This window comes from Dermacentor silvarum, chromosome 2, assembly GCF_013339745.2.
Source record: "Dermacentor silvarum isolate Dsil-2018 chromosome 2, BIME_Dsil_1.4, whole genome shotgun sequence".
Lineage (NCBI taxonomy): Eukaryota > Metazoa > Arthropoda > Arachnida > Ixodida > Ixodidae > Dermacentor > Dermacentor silvarum.
In genome coordinates this window covers 210,722,420-210,740,060 of record NC_051155.1, presented here as the reverse complement: position 1 = coordinate 210,740,060, position 17,641 = coordinate 210,722,420, and the positions used below count along the sequence as shown (strand labels likewise).

Sequence of the window (17,641 nt, the reverse complement as noted above, 5' to 3'; positions counted from 1 at the left end):
TGTCCCGTTTCGACAGGGACGGTTGTCATGTCGCTTACAGCGCGCATGAAAAGTTGATAGAGAAAGCATTCGCAAGATAGTTTAATGGATTGTTATGCGCGAGGGTGAGTGCAATAACGCCCGCCGCTCAGAATAAAATTTGCTCGACAGTTAGCCTTTAGGCGGTTCTAAAATAAAGGCATAAAGGAGAAAATACAACAACACAAAACATGATCCCGCTGCACTTAGATAACGTACGTTTAAATACACCTTGTGAGAAATAACGTGGTTTGTCAGCGGAGCAAACGCAGACGCGAGACGTCACACTATATACGTGTATAGCATATATCTAAGCCTGTTTGCATATCTCACTCAGAAACGATGTCATGAATACGTACGTAAGCTGGGGTATTGGCGTCCTGATGATGGAATTATAAGAATGATTGCCCAGGTTTGACATTCACTGTGATAATTGCCCTTACAACGACAACTTGCTTCCAAAATTGTGTCGGTGAAAATGATAGGGTTTGCCATGCGAACTGGTTGAAGCCAAGGTTGCTTTAAATCGTTCTTTCTTTAATTCGTTTCTCATTTTCTTTATCCGCAGTTGAGGTGTTGTACGTCCACCAACGAGTCCACCATCGAGTGAGTCGGTAAATCCTGTGAGCAAATCAATTCCAAAGGCAGAGCCTAACACTGAGCGAAACTATATAAACGGTACTGCCGCACGCCTTACTTCGACTGCGAAAAGCCACAATCGATCCAGGACGAGCATGTTCGTTATGCAAAAATAGCGCAGGTGCAATCGTTGCCACTTTATATGCATTCTGCATGCGCGTATATACGATGATAAATGAGCTAATTAGTGATGCACGACCAGTGAAGTTACTTACATGCAATGAGCCCAGCAATGTCGCGATACCTGTAACGGTCTTTACTGGCTGTCGATATTCGTGTGCCCTTCGATCAGCCCAATGCACTCAACCGAGTGAACAAGAACGAACAGAAAATGTTAATGTTCCCCTTGCTGCTTTTGCAGTGGAGTCCACGGAAGTCATAATAATGTGGCTTATCCTCGCACTTATTTCTCTCAACCCTGATTTCGCAAAGACCGACTACATTATTTTCAAAAATACATTAGAAATCTATTCACCTCTTGAGCAAGGTCCACATTATTCGGGGAATACATGGGGCCTATATCACGACTGAGGTTAGTAAAAAAAAAAAAGGTACTGCATTTTCAATATTTTGAGCAAGTCAAGTTGCGGTTATCGCACACGTAAAAAATCGATGACCATGAGCAACCGTCGTGCATATGGAAGCTGCACTACGCTGCACACGCTAGCACAACGCGAAAGACGAAGCACGTAACTGACACACTAATACAACGCGCAAGACAAAGCACGTAACTGAATCGTCACCGAGTCAAATCAGCGCGTACAGCGCGTCGTAATTGCAGCCTCCGCGATCAACTTCAGAAACATTTTCAGAGCTAATTGCGGAGGCCACGCTCCGCTGTGCTGAGTACGGTGAACGCCACCTAAGTGGCGTTGGTAGTGCTTCTTAATGCCAGCGTCCCTTCGAATGCTGGCATCGAGGCGTCGTAGTGCTGAGACCACCGAAGCGTTCACTGTCGGTGCGCGTTAGTGTCATAATGCAGTACTTCTCTTTTCTGCTCGTAGGCGGCGGCACCGCCCCGAGCAAGAGCGCGGGTACACGGAGGAGTGTTAGATATATAAGGCGCGTCTGTGTAGCTCTCTGCAAATGCGTTTGTGGCGCAATGGGTTAACCACATCGGCTATTTGCGCTCTTGCCTCAAATGAAGAAGACTGGCGCCAAATATTTGACGACACTGTGAAGACAATGTGACGTTGGACAAGTATTTGACCAGCGCCTGATGGCGACAGGTATTTAACAAGGAAACACGTTAACTTTCGCACGGATGACATGCATAACTGATGTCGACAGTCAGAAAACGACGTGAAAATTCTGAATTAGCTGCTATACAAGCGCTTGCGGACGGTTTTCGAGATTTCCATGTATATACGCTGCTTGCTTGACAAGTTACGCAAACTTCTCGTTGTCGCATGTCATTCGGCATCTGATCGCAAATTGCACCCACTTGTTTTTTTTTTTTCGGTATTATTGTTCTTGTTGTAAAAGCACACAAGTTGCCAGAATGGCTATGGAGGTCGCATTGTGTCGACGATGTGACTATAAAAGAATGACAAGTACCATTACCCAACTAACGCCAGTATAAGGCGAAGTTATTGATTATTATCTGAGTATTTAACCTGTCTGTCTTCGCAAGGTGAAGCTACTGTATAAAGACCCGCGTATTCCTTAAATGAGCAACAACGGCAAGTTGCACGAGCTTATATACGGTGCTTCTTTTATGCACCGTGATTTTGCTACAGAACGCATTGCGATAAACGTTCTATCCTAGCGCAACCGAAAAGTAGACTTTTCCAAATAAATTCTTATCATCGCGAACTTTTCCCGCTTTATTCGCGCGGAGATGATTCCGGCTTTGCGTAATGCGGGAAGCATACGGAATCACGAAAATGCGCGGAGGTTTCTTTTATAGGACTCGTAGTAATAACACGCGTCATAACATAAAAATTGCAATTATTTGTCATCACAATATTACCGCTACATTATTGTGTACAAGGAAGCAAAGTTAGAACTCAAATATAACCGAAGAAATTTTTCACCCCGGCTCTTGTAAGTGTGAGCGTCTGGGCGACCTGCAGTGCTTTCTTGTTTTTGATGATTATTGTTATTATTATGATGATGATTATTTGTATTTAAACCAATTTTTTTTTGCATATAAGGAGAATAGGGGCTTAAATGGACAGTTAAATCACATTCAGTCCTGCCTACCAATGCATAAAACTATAATATTTACCGAAGCATGCAGAGGCCCTGGGAGCTTCACAGCTCATAAGCCCATGAACGGGCTCACGAGCTCTTCTGCAGTACCTGAAGGCAACATACTTGAGTACCCGACAGTATATAGACATGCTACGCCTTATCTGGTGCGTGTCATTGATCTGAAACACTGTCTCTTCTCTCTCACTCACTCTTTCACTCACCGATGTACCTATCCCCACGTCTAGGGTAGCAAATTGGACGAATTGTAGACGTATTCTAGACAAATGTCTTTCCATCCTTCTCCCCTCTCTATATGGAACCGACATGTATGATGTCCCCTTTTATTTACGACTTTTTCCTTGGATCAAACTTTCTTTCGCCGCTTTGATAAGAGCACAGAGAGACATGCATGTGGCGCAACTCGAGCCGCAGGCTTCTTCCTCGAAACAGGACGCCACTCTTTTAGTGCACCTCTAGCACGCGAGTAGATTACACGGTACCCTCTCCGCGGCCGCAGTTTCCGCTTAACGTGCACCCAGCAATAAGGAAGGCTGTCGGCGATGGAGTGCACCGAGCAGTTACTGCACATCGGCTGCAAGTTAGTCGGCGATACTGCCGCCAGCAGCCTCGCTCAGAACGTAGGCGGTCCTGCGTCGCTCTCGATTCCTCTAAGTGCATGTACTTTGCACGCACGTGCGAGAAGCTTGTTCCCGTTTGTTACCCTGCGATAGGCAAACTTCCGCGTACGCGGAGCGCTACGGTGTAACAAGGCTGAATGAACAAACACTGTCTAGCAAAGTTTGTTGCTTGACGAATTGGTGCTTAGATGCTATGGGTATAATAGCCGACGCGAATACGGACACACACACACACAAGCACACACACGAACAAATGAACGCCAAATGCTCAAACACATACGCGGGGCGCGTTTGATAACGTCTATGTCTTTTGCGCGTGTCCGTATTCTTTGTGTCGGCAATACCATGGCATTTAAATATCGTTGAAACATTTGTTAAAATAATTAAAAAAACTACATTTGCCACTTTTCTCTCTGACTTCTCCAACCTGTTGGAAAAAAAATGAACTTCTAACTTACACCTGATGTGGTACCACGCTGTAATTTTCCCGTTATATACGTCATGTCATGTTTGAGATAGGAGCCCCCGACAGTTTCTTAACCCTTGGACCTCCAAATGCAACCATCTCTGTATACCTTGTGTGTAATGTACACAACAAAGTTAGTACTCGACTTGAATTTGTGTTTGCTGATAAGTATAAGGCAATTTAGATTGTGATGTTCAAATTGGAATGCAGACGAGAGGAGTACATGACGACACCTCTTATGCGTGACTACTTGAAAGCATGACGTGACATCGGAGTAGCCAGTCGCTAAACGTGTAAAACATACACCGTAGCTCCCAAAGCTCACCATCCTGTACGCACTGTCATTTTAAATTAACGCGCAGGCGAGCGTGGACTTAAGAAGTGCCCTACATTTTTCGACGAGCTCGCGCTTCAATTTTCTTTCCGACAGTTCTTGGTTTTCTAAAGTCAAGGAGAGTCTGACAGAAAACAATACGTCCGCCAGCGCGAATTAAGTCGTAGCTTTTAACACAGCGCTACAAATGAATGGGTACATTGCTCTCGTCTTGCATTACGCTTATGTTGCTCAAATCTAATTACTGTTCTCTTGAGGACGCGGGGCATTAAGCAAGCGTGGCATTGGAGGGCCATCATTACGCGAACAATGCACGCGCGTGCAAACGATAAACTGTCGTGGTCACTCGCGTGCGCTGTGCACGCCAGAGGTGGGCTCTCAGTCGAGGGAAGAAGCGAAGCACGCCGATGAAATTACGTAGGTGGCCGCGGTTCGTCGCACCCTGACTGGGTATAGCGAAGGGCGGCAGGCCAGCTTTAATTGTGGCCGTTGTGTGCGCCACGCAGTGAGAGCGCGGATCACAAGGCGAGTGCGTGACTGCATGCTTCGTGCTTTCCGTGTGGTTCATACGACGCATCGGATTGCGTGCCGACTGCTGCATTGACGATTTGGCCTATACGCGAGCGGACACGAACGCCGGAGAGTCACCATCACCCCTTTGTAGCTGAAGGTTTTAACATGCAGGCATACCGGTAGTGATGATAAATAGCAGCTAAAATTTTGCGCCAGGAACGTTACCAAGATGTTAAGCATGCCATATTAACCCCTTTCTGGTCCTACGATTCCTGTAGGAATCATAACGCGATGTCATATAGCTTCTCGGCCTTTTGGGCTAAGATCAAATTGTGGCATAACGCGATGCCGGAGGCGAAGAAAAACCACAAGCCAGAGCTAACCTGAGAAATCAAAGTGCCAGCAACTCTAATAACATAACTTATGTAGACTTGGTGCTGCAACTTATTGGTTCTCCCAGAAAATTAGAAAGAATTCAAACATACAGTATGGGCTTAGATTAGGCATTTAAGCTGCGTCTAAGGTGCAAAGTGTCTCAGGACACCGCACGAAAACAATCTACGAATGATCATGCTCATTTTTCACACATTTGTGATATAGCTTTAGAAGTTCTAATCTCCATAAGATCCCTGCAACATACTTATTGTGACAGACGGCTCGTGTGTATCACGAAAAACCACTCCGGAAGTTTTATTATTTATCTTTTTCTTTTTCATTCAGTTGCACATAATGTAAATTTGTTACTTCGAAAGCAAAATTCCGACCGGAAGGGGTAAAAAAAAAATAAACATTATACAAACCACAACCAGCAGCTGATGTACTTGATACGCTATTCAGTGTGAACCGCCGTAGCGAAAAGAAGAAAAAGAAAATAAAAGAAAGAAAAAAATAACAGGAAAGAGAATTAAAAGTACCAGAGAAAGTGACCTTCCAAGATTGTGGCATTCACTAAACACAAGAGCGTATCCCAGCTTGACAGTTCTGTCACACACATTGCCTGGTGTCGCCGTTTGAGCTTATTTCATTACTTTTGCCTCAAATACGTCAATACCAGTTCATTGAGAACGCGTTCCGTATCCCAAAACTGAATGTACTTATGATCCCGTATAATTTCCTTTTCTCTCCCTGCGCTCCAAGCTCCCTCGCGCAGATTCGCTGAATCGTCAAGCTGAGCGTTTTGTTCAAAATTGGTGTACAATTGAATCTAGGTTTCACGACGCCCAATTTTACCGTTTTGTGTCCGTCCCTCTAACAAACAAACCATGGTTTCCTATTGATGGCTGTCATAGTAACTTTCGGACTGCTCATTAAATACGCTCCACTAAAACATCGGCAACAAACGCTTATCGACACAAAATTGAAATAAGTGCAGCGTTATGGCAGGTCGCAATAGCCGTAAGACACACAGCCAAGCCCTCCTACTCAATGAAGGCAAAGGAAGGAAGGACGGAGGAAGGGTGGGGAGAGAGAGAGAGATGAAAAATGTAGAGGTTACCAGTAGCTGATTAGTGCTTATAACTTGTACAGGCATGCGCTAATTAATTCCTCCCATAAGAACTCAGTCACGTCGACGGAGCTGCATTCCATTGCCATGAAATGTTGTTAACACCGATAGCACCTTCATATGCAGGAATAAGAGCGTAAACGCTCCGCTACGCATGCTGCGGCGACCACTTCAGCGCGACTCAACAACTACGAAACTCTGGATATCGCTCAGCTATATACGCTTGCCGCCATGCCACCTCGCGACCTTCAATGACACCAGGCACGCTTGCGATAACGCCTATCCGTTCCTCCATACTAATTAGCACTTATAACTCCGTTTTAGTATTCACCACGCATCGTTGCACCTATAAATTCAGTGTGTGGGTGTTTCATTTTCCTCCTCGGCTCTTCCGAGCACCGCGTTTATATATTCGTGCGCAAGGACCTGCATGCGCTCGACCTAAACAACCTCATTCAAACGCACCAAGCAGGCAGAGAGGTGCGAGTAAGTCATCCCTTCAGCGTTTGCATACATGCCCGCGTAAAGCCGCACATGGCGCGTAAAAGCAATCATATTCACAACAGCGCCCAACGGCCCTTATACTGTTCCGTAAGCAGTATCGGATCACGGGACGAGAGCTTTGGATTTTAAAGCCTCCTTGTGCAAAGCACCTCCAGCAACTGATGCCAAGCCGAGTCTGCTATGCGTCTATACTGGAGGTCGATTAACGCGTTATGTGCATATGAGGGCTTGCGAACGTGCACGCGAAAGGTGCACGTGAATTCTCGTACGGCGGGCCTATAGGTATACTACACCTACTACGCGTACACGTATGGCACTCTCATGCGGTGCACGCACACTCGACGGCCGCTCTACATCACTTGAAAAGTCGTTTCCGGGCTGCTTAAATTAGGGCGCGGCCGCTCGGGAAAGAACGCGGTGTCGAGGCTAATTCGGGCCAAGCCCTGGGAACGCGGCTCAACCACTCAGCTACCTCCTACCCGTATATATAGTTACTCTTTTTTCTTCTTTTTTTTTTTTTTAACGGGCTCCGACTGTAATGAGACCGCTTCTTTGGCGCTGCAAGCCACTTGGCTCTCGGCTGTGATTTATAAAGCTGCCCGCGGGAGAATTACAAAAGGCCATTCATGCGCGCCTGTATCAGCTCGTATCAAGTTCTCTGGGCGCGGCAGGTGGCGCGGCGGAAGAGTATATGACGAAGCGGCGAAGCAGAGATCGTGATTGAGCCTCTCGTAGTTGCGACTGAGCATCTACAGCGTATATAGAAGTGGGCCGTTTTTTTTTTTTTATCTAGCGCACTAATTGCCCCGTTTATCTGCGCGGAGCCTCAAGGAAATACATACTCGATGCTTCTTGTTACCTGTGGCTCGAAATGGGCATTCCGTAAGATACAGCGGGCACAGGGGGCGTTATAAGATAGCCTCATGTGTTGGACGGTGTGATGAAAAATGAGGAGAGAAAATAATGTTTATGTACGAGAAATAACTGCCTTCCAGTTTGAGAGACAGTTTCTAAATCTAATCTGAAATATAATTTCCGGTCCCTGCTGCATGTCACAGTGGCTTCAGCCTTCAGATTTTGCCAGGTGTGTCGTGTAGCAAAACGGCATGAGAGAAAACGAACCGTTTCATTTGGAATTAAGTTTATGCCAATTATCTAAGCCTCGCAGTCGTTCGGCGCAAGTGAACAGAACCGAAGAGTTAGTGGGCGTTCGTGTTTATATGGTGCATGCTATGTGTTTCAAACCGGCGAACAAAGGGACTGAAAGACAAACACAACTGTGATCCGTCGTCGTGCGTATAGAACGTGTCCTTCAGTCCATGCACACTTAGCGCATCAATATTTAATGCTTCAACGCGGTGTGCTTGAACAAAGGGCCACAAGATGTTGCTTGCTGCTGCGGCTCAGTTCTCCGGTGTTGGGGTATTTCGTAAACAGTAATACGCATGCATGCACGGCAACGGGAGACAGTCTCATTGCAAAATGTAGTGACACCATTTATCCTTCCTACAGCCGTATATTGCAGCAAGGGTCTTGAAAGACGTCAAAGGCCACAAATTCAGTAACGAAATTCCAATGATTCTTACACCTTAAAAAAAGAAAAGCCAAATGTTATGCAACGACAGCGCGTTTTATCAAAGGCGGGCTATATGCAATCGCTAACTGTGCACTGTACAAACGCTCTAATTGCCTCAAAGTGGCGGCGCGTGTCACCACCCTGAAGAAACAGACATTGTATGGAGGCATATTACAAACCTTCTCACTTTTTAAGAAGGAACATATACGATGGGCGCCGCCATCTTGGAAACTAGACTGCTGCAGACACTCGTGCACCAGCTGCAATTGAATTCAGAAAGCTGTTCATTTGTACGCGCTCACTGCCACTTGCCGGCCGTTACCGCTAATCTAGAATCATCAAGATTGACTGGCACTGGCTGTGAACAATTGTGGCGCAAGAGTTTTTTTAAGTGCGGGCCATTGTTAAGCAAGGCTACCGGAAGTGACTGCCACAGTTCTGAGAGCAGTTATGTCGGTCGGCGCCTGGGAAAGATGCGAATGTAGAGATATCTCCAAACGGCGAAGGTGCAGGCACTTGCGACCTGAACGACGGCTATAGGGTGCATTTACGCCTTGGAGCGGGCGTCAGTCTTCTAACCACGTGCATGCAGTAAATGCGTTTCCCGCGCAGAGTGCGCACACGTTTAAAAGACTGTTATTTTGATCCGGAAAAGGGAAACGAGGCGTGCGTGCTCTGTTTAATAGTTTCGAGCAGTGAACCGTGCACGCGGAACAGATTCCGCGCCCCGCGGTGCGGTCGTCGTCGAATTTGCACACAATGGGTCGTCGAAGCGGCGACGGCGCAAGGGGGCGGCGTTACCGTTCGGCCGACTGCCTGCGCTGCCGCGCGCTCCGGCTTCCTTCTTGCGAGTTCTCCTAGAAACGCCGCCCCGCACTGCAGCTGCAGACGGTTGTGAACCGCTATTAACCGGGGCAGTGCCACGGAGGTCCCGCTGCAAGTACCGCACGTATACATAGCACGCACGTCACTTGCTCGGCCGAGCATTGCGCATGCAAGACGGCTCCTTCCGGTTGATGGTGGCGGACTCTAGACACTAAAGAGAAGCGCTTTAAGTTATAGGCTAATCATTTTAAGGTAAGTCATCAGTAAATTACGATTCATGCCATAGCAAAACGACCGCTCTTACAACGAGAGTACGTTTTGTAATCAGAAAATGACGCAAAACAACAATAACACCGACGACGACGACGACGACCACGACGATAACAACTATGACCGTAAGACTGGTGGCGACATTTCACCCACCAGCTCGCCTCGACGCGTTGGATTTTGACAGCGTTTACTCGTGTGCAGGTAATTGTTGATTGGTGAAAAATAACTACATTGCATTATAAAGGAACTAACTATTTAGCAAGCTTCAAGAACACTTCCTTTGTCTATAAGATGGCCAAGGTATGAGAAAACATTTAAAATCCGCAACGTCACATGACGTATAGCGATCCTGAAGCTTCGGTGAGGAATGAAAAATAAAATGGAAAGCTCGGATTTCATTTCCTCTTTTTAAGAATAATAAGCCATTTCCTGCCGAATGAAAGGGAAACTAGTTTTGAGAGAATGCTTTAGATAAGTCTAAATTGATTTCGGGCACCGGCTTTGTATCCCTTTAACACCGTCGTCACCTTTGTCCAGCGCTTGATGCATAGGTATGCATGCGCACCCTCGAGTACACTGACCCATAATGGATCCGAACTGATTTCACAGGCCTGAGATGGATCCTCAATCAGTGGCGAAGGGTTTGAGTGGACGTGATTATGAACAGGGTTGATCGGGTACCGGTTAAGTGAGTATACAAGCTAAAGTGAGTGAGTGACGAATTGAATTGAATTTAATTCTGGGGTCTTACGTGCCAAAAGCACGATTTGATTATGAGGCACGCCGTATGCGGGGGACTCCGGATTAATTTTGACCTCCAGGGGATCATTAACGTGCCCCCCATGCGCGGGACACGCGCGTTTTTGCATTTCGCCCCCATCGAAATGCGACTGTCGCGGCCGGGATTTGATCCCGCGAACTCGTGCTTAGCAGCGCAACACCATAGTTACTCACTCACCGTGGCGGGTGAGTGAGTAACGGTGAGTTTGAGCGGACGTATCGACATGCGTGACTGTCGGCGAGTGTGAGTCGAGGTATGGGCGTGTTAGGACCCCGGTAAGTGTGAATGAAAGCGACTGTGAACGCGAGTGAGTATTGATGAGTATGAGTATAGGAACGTGAGTATGTGTGAGTACATATAGCTCACAAAATTATCAGTGAGTGAGTATGAGTGAGCATTCGCTTATTGTGCCGATATGAGGCTTCGTGATATATAGCAGTGGTCGGCAATATGCTACAGCCTGAGAACGCTAACGTCGCTTCAACAAAAATGGAGGCACAGAAATAGGAATGTAACATTCGTCATCTTTTGCCATGGTGTCTAGTATACTTGTTAATATATTTGTATTTTGCATAACATACAATCCGCCGTGTGTCAGTTCTGCTTCCGAGCCTACACGTAGATGCGAAATCAAACCCCGGCCGCGGCGGCCGCATACCGGTGAAGTTGGAATACGCTTGTGTACTGTAATTGTGGTCACAATCAAATTACGTCTCCTCTCGTAGCTCACGGTGCAGTTAGGAGGTTTACAAAGCCCCAGCGATTGTATTTTCCACGTAGTAACTTCAACACTGTCGCCACGTGACACACTTAATGCAGTTAACACCAATCGAAGGATGAGCGCCGGAGTTGACATGATATTTTATATTTTAACGTATCTTCGACGAAGAATGCCGAGGATAAAGCAATGTTCCCAAAGATGATAATGCTTTTTCGTGCCAAGTGTGCTGTGCTTTTCCATTTGTTCGTGAAATTCGCCAAATAAAAAGCTGACTGTTCGTCGCAACGACACTACGGCGACATCTCGGCTTCTGACGCAACCGCGACTCTAGCTGGGCAACGCATGTGCCAGGCACATTTGAGTTTACGACGCTGTTTCGGCGAAGAAGAAAAAAAAATATGCAAATTCAACGCGCATGCTAGAATCTATGTGAAACGAGGCCTTTCGCGAAATGGTTAAGTACTACACGACTAAATGCGATGCGTACAATTTGTTTATTTTCATCCTGTGCAACCGTGAAATCGTATGCAATTTTTATGCTTGTGCACCGCGCAGGTTGCAACTTTAACCTTACGCAATGTTTATGTTTATTCTCTATACAGCATTCACAAGGTTCGTGTTAAGGATAAAACTTTCTTAAAAGTGACTAGATGGTCAACGGTAGTGAGAAAAAGCATCCCGGTAGAGGACTTCTTGTCCACGGAGTAACTCAATTCGTAAATGAATGAGGTTTCGCATAACGAATGGTGTACTTTGATGTCTGAAATATATCAAATGAGGAGTGAACGAAAGAGGAGTGAATGCAATGACAAATTGTCAGACAAGGGCCCGATGTCTGTATTTCGCGCACCGCGGATTGCCAATGGCCATGATTATACGATAAACAGTTGAAGGGTCAGAGATTATCCGAGCGCAGTCTGATAGAAACACTCCGTTGTTTTGTGAATGCCGGTTTCTCAATGGGGTGGCAGGGCAAGGTGAGCGCAGGTCGTTTAGCGAATGTCTCTTTTCTTTTCCACGTGCTTGCTGTATGCATTCGCTCGCCGTCCACAGGGAGTCGAATGACTGCAAGAAAACCGGTCACGAGCACTCAATTATAATCGTGACTCCCTCTTTCACTTTTGTCTGCGCGGGGTAACAATTTCGCGCCGCAAGTTCGCTTCACCTCTCGGCTCTGACTGCTGCAGCGGTGACCTTGCTCCCCGGAAAAATGCATCCGTACGGACAAGCACCGAAAATTGCAGCCTTCCGGCACAAGCGACCCTGAAGTACGGACGCTGTAGAATCCCGTCCCACCGGCACCGACTCATGCAGTACAGCAATTGGGCTGAATACCGAGGTTAAGGCTGCGAGCATCACAGGGGCGTAGTCAAGGGGGGGGGTTGGGGGGGTTCAAACCCCCCCCCCCGAAATTTTTTCCGCACCCCCCCCCCCCCCCCCTCCAACCCCACTTACCCGCCCTTTGTTTTCGTCGCTTCGCGCTGACATAATTCATGAAACCGGTGCTACTATCACAATTTCATTCCTGGGCGCTTCCGTTTGGGTTGGTAATTTACAGCGAATCATGTCTGCATATGGAAAAAACTGTCACGGTTTTTGTCAAGGCTTTGACACTCTGTGAAGTTTTGGGCGAGAATGTGGCGGCCGCATTCTGAAGCAACAAATGCGCAACAAATGAAGCAACAAATGCGGCAGCCGCTTTTAGATGATGGCGAAAACGCTCGAGGCCCGTTTACTTGATTTAGGTGCACGTTAAAGACCTCAGGTGGTCGAAATCTCCGGTATACATTTCCGCCGCTTCCCTTCAGGTGCCGATTAGGCCGCGCTCGCGCAGGATCTTAGGCTACGTTCACACTTGGTCTCGAAGCTGTAGGAAGAGGCAAAATCTTGCAAAACTCCGCCCGCCTAGGCGGCAAAACAGGCAGAAAAACAGGCTGCGAGCCAAATCGGTCTCGGGCCGATTTTTTCGCCATGGCGAAGCGGACACGCGGCGGAAAGTCGTTCTGCTTCACTGGAAGCTACACTAGCATGTAAACAACCGGTCGTAAAATTGAACATGGCACCAAAAGTGTAGGCTGTAATGCTGATCGACGCGATCAAGAACCAGCCCTTCCTCTACGACAAGAGTGGCACTAAAACGTACTGTCAGCAATACTCGCGATAGTATTCAACGTCGCGCGACCGGAGGTGCGGCAACGAAGCCTTGGCGTGACCCAACTTCTCGCGCTTTTGCAAAGCCAGGCGAACCCACCACCGCCGTTTCCGAGGTGTCCGCGTCTTCCATTTATTGATTGTCCATTTCTAGAAAACAAGTAGGTAGAAGTATAAAAGCCATTTCTTCTTTCACTTCCATGGCAGACAATAGTTAGGCAGATTCCTCGTTGGCGCTCCATAATTCTCCTCGCACGTGTACGGTATGTTGCAGAAGTCGCGGGGTGCTTTTCTCGTCGCGACGATAGATTGGGAGCGTAGGTCTCACGTAGGACGCGCAGGCTTTGGCGAGCCCCAACACAAGGGCCAGCCCGGGTTTTAGCTGTGGTGTTCCCGTTGCCCCTTTGGTGTCCTGGAGGCGCCGACAATACGAAATGATGAAATGTTATTACAACTTGTAAATAAAAGCTATTAAAGAAATATTATCACGCCTAGGCACCAACCTGTGACTCAGCGCTACCGCGCCCGTGTGCGGAGAATTACGGAACGCCAACGAGGAATTTACCGAAGGTCGCAGATGACACGCGAAGTTGCGCAAAATGATCACTTTTGATGACAGTACGTGGGTGAAACAATGAACATACCGCTCGAAATAATGCGATAATGAGCGCCACCACGCCGACAAACGTACGCAGACTAGATGGATCTGGACGAAAAGGGCAGCGGCGGCCGCGGCGGTAGCAAAACAAATGTGAACAATTTGGACAGGGGCGGAAAACATTTTCCGGCCGCTTTGGCCTTTCCGGCCGCTTTGGCTTTTCCGCCCGCTTGCCGCTTCCCAAGTGTGAACGTAGGCTTAGCCTGCGCGAGAAACGTCTCTTGTTTGCGATTGCGCCCCTACGGAAGGCTGGTAATTACTCTTGTGTTGTTGAATCCCAAACCAGCAATTACGGAAGGCTGGTAGTTGCTGTTTTGTTGTGGAATCCCAAACCAGCAATGTACACACGAAGGGGTTGATGACAGTAGTGAAATTCCACCGACTCGCAATAGAATGCACGAAACAGACAGCCGACAAGCATGAATTACTGCTGGGCGCAGTACAGCGTAAGTAAACTCTTGTTGCAGGCGCTGACAGTTCTCGTCGAAGTTCACGCGTCGTGGGAAATTAATTATGTGCACTATGCACTGAACAATACCGGAGTTCATTCCTGCATCACTAGTACACCAATCAGTCGAGATTCTGTGAGGTACAAGGCCGCTTCCTGTTTGCACCGGCGTAAGTGAAGCAGAAATGAGTTGCACGCACTACTTAAAATGCGTACTCATGCCATATCTATGCTGTACGGTGAAATATTCTGTACAATTCTGAATCTGTTGACGTAAAGGCAAATGACGGCTGCACGCTCGCACACAGCGGAAGACACAGCGGCCCATGCACTTGCCGCAGGAAATGCAACCCACTCGTATGAGGGAGCAGGGCGACGAAAGCTTCGAAAAAAAAATTCTTACGCGTTTTTGCGCGCATTTAGGTTTTCTAGCGCAAAGACGCAGCGAACAAGCTATTGCTATGGGAGTAGGTATAGCCTGGTCACACGTACGTGCATTTTCACGCGTATAGCCGTCCTTGACATGTGAAACGCACTTCGCCCCGACGAGGACGACGCCATCTACGCTTAACGGAAATTAACAATTAATGATGTCTTCTCCGATCGCACGGGTCGTCTCAATGATGCGTTTTCGAAGACTGGTCTATTCAGTGGCGCGATGAGAGACCGTTGCTCCAAACGCCCACTGTGCCTGTTGTACTTACTGTATTTACTGAGCTTGCTTTACTTTTTACTTAATTTCTTCACAAGCACACGCACATGCGAGGGGGTCCTATGTCTTTGATATACATGTATAGAGCCTGCTTAAACTATCGATATTTATTATCGATCACGTGACCTAGAGGAAAGCAGAAGCTTGCCCCCCCCCCCCCCCCCCCCCCCCCCCCCCCCCCCCCCGGTCGGGCCGGTGAACCCCCCCCGAAAAAAATTTCTGGCTACGCCCCTGGAGCATCATGCAGTTACATTCTTCGCGTGTCTCTATAGTCCATTCTTCGTATCTGCAGAATTGTTGATGCATCTGACGTCAACGCGATAGGACGTTATGTGCTTAGATTGCATTGCTTCCGACACCTACAGCGTCACAGAATATAAGACTCCCCATTTCAAGCAATAGGAAGCCATCAGAACGATAGAATACGTTGGGTAATTTCTTCCAGTGGGAGTGTAAATATTTTGTTGCAACTTTGTTGCAATGACACAATGATGTTCATTTGATGAGAAAACATAGGAATAAACCAAATTAGGGGCAAGCGTTTGACTACTCATAATGTGGGTACAAACGACGGCTCGCTACAGTATACAGATGCGTCCAATCATCGCCACATGGAGTTTATGCACGTTGGCAAAAACGACCTGTTCAGGGGCGTCAGAAGTGCTCGGCGTCAAAAGGCGAAGTGCAACCATTTAGGCGATAAACGAAAATACAAGTGCGAAGTTCGCTTCCTCTTCTACAAGAACGGTCTATCACCCATCAATAATCAAGGACGACATCTACCTCAAGCTCAATTAGGCACTTCGTATATCTTTTTTGCTTACTTATCACCCACAGCTTCAAAGTACATGCGCACTGCAGAAAGGATCGAGCGGTAGTATAGAAAAATAAAAATGCAGGGCGGTAAAATATTAGATTAACAAGTGGCGTGGTTAGTATCATCTTGAAGTTCGATGCGTCAGGAATGGCAGCAACTGAATGCTGAAAGGTGGTTCCAGTCGTTACACGTGCACGTGCGGGCCAGTATACGGCAATGGTACACACAGGTTTGCCTGACAAGACGGCACTGCAACCTTTTTTACGTGATCAGTCTAAGATGAAATGTAGAAAGAATACGCAAATAGTTTATTGTTTTGGTACTAGGTTATAACCGTAATTCTTGCGGGAAAGGCGAACTCGACTACATTTACGCCGTAATAGATAAGCCAAAAAGTATTTTTTTCATAAATTTAACGCTGTTTCATTGCAGTTTTTTAATTCGAATCTCTCTGCTCTGCATAGTGCCAATAATTCGTCCACCTTGTACACATCACAACTCTGGACAATATACTTTTTCTGAGAGTGTCCTAGAACCAAGAATATTTATAACGAGCCATGTACTCGTGTGTGGCCACATGGTCCGCATTTAGTGGCTTCACGCTAGATTAAACGGCTCGAATAAGTGTCCCAATAATGATCTCTGTGACCGGATCTTTCATGTCAAGAGAGGCAGCGCGTGCGATAAACAAAAACTGTAAGGAATAGAAATGTGGGTTATTTCCGCACTTGGGAAGCTTTCCGCGTCCTGTATTTTGTGACCTCCATTCACTATGAAAACATTCCGCTGCATGTTTTTGCCGATGTCTCTGCCGTACCCTTGTCATCGTGACTTTTCGATCAAGCGTTAAGCACGAATAGTGCACAAACAGATGTTTTCAAACTGGCGCGGAACTGAAGGAGCCGAAATGTTAGACGCGCCCGTAATGCGCAACAACTCGGGTCGTGACCTTATAGGAAGCTACACTGGAATCACATTTACCTCAGCGGTGCCAGCGCGAACCACAGCGACACGCGGTAAATTTGAACTTGCGCTGTCTGTCCCGGTTAAATCGTGGGCTTCCGGGGTACCAAGAAACGCAATTCTTTAATAAAAGTGAGTATAGATGCGTCATCTCACGAATGAGGAGTTCCTGAGACCATAACAAATGGTAAATGGGTGCTTTATTTTGCGTCATCTACATCCACATAGCTTGCACTGTATCAGTTTATATACGCACGTACATTACACACTACCCCGGCAGAATGCCAGCTGCCGATGTGAAGCGCTCCGAACGAAAGAACGAGGGTATAGGGAGTGGGACCATCAGGGTTCTCACCTACTCGTGTAGGACGAGTCAGAAGCACTGGTTAAAAAAATAAGGAGAAAATAGAGATTGTTTCCGATAGATGGCGCCCCGAATCGACGCCGCAGAAACACCTCGTTCGCGTGCCTTAGCGATACGGCTGCGCGTAGCAGCGCCCCAAGTGCCTCGGCGTGCGTGAGGACTCGGGCGCACCGGGAGACAATGGCCCGCCCCGCCCGGCGTGCGAGTGTCTCGGTCCTCGTTTGGAACCACGCACGCAGCCTCGGCTCCAGGTACTTAGCGGTGCCGCCGATCAACGCTCCCTCCCACGAGAGAGCGCATTAACCCACTTGCAAGGCCGTCCTTTAAACGTATACATGGGAGCCGGATAGGAGGAGGCCATTGTTCTCACGTCGCGCGCCGATTTAAAACGCGGTAGCCGACAGGGCCGCCCGGCCATGATCGGGAGTTCGGTCGGCCGCACGAAAGAGGTTTGCTGCTGCTTACTCGCTTTGTTGACCAGCCGATGACGTCAGTAATGCCGGCTGCTTGCTATAGGTGCGAGCGTAACTGACGGCGTAACAA

The 17,641-nt window shown here is 47.5% G+C and overlaps 2 protein-coding genes across 4 annotated transcripts in view; one reads left to right on the top strand and one right to left on the bottom strand.

Moving 5' to 3' along the window:
• The window catches only part of LOC125943291 (uncharacterized), a 56,132-nt gene that overhangs the window by 13,874 nt on the left and 24,617 nt on the right, over positions 1 to 17,641 (top strand). For 2 of the 3 annotated variants that reach the window (XM_049662225.1, XM_049662226.1), the window contains exon 2: positions 587 to 624. The exons of the other annotated variant lie outside the window; for it this stretch is intronic. In XM_049662225.1, coding sequence (XP_049518182.1) covers positions 587 to 624 — 38 coding nt within the window. The remainder of the gene's footprint in view (positions 1 to 586; positions 625 to 17,641) is intronic. 3 annotated transcript variants of the gene reach the window in all.
• Positions 1 to 17,641, bottom strand: part of LOC119442535 (beta-1,4-mannosyl-glycoprotein 4-beta-N-acetylglucosaminyltransferase) — a 48,242-nt gene that overhangs the window by 8,089 nt on the left and 22,512 nt on the right. The window lies entirely within an intron of this gene.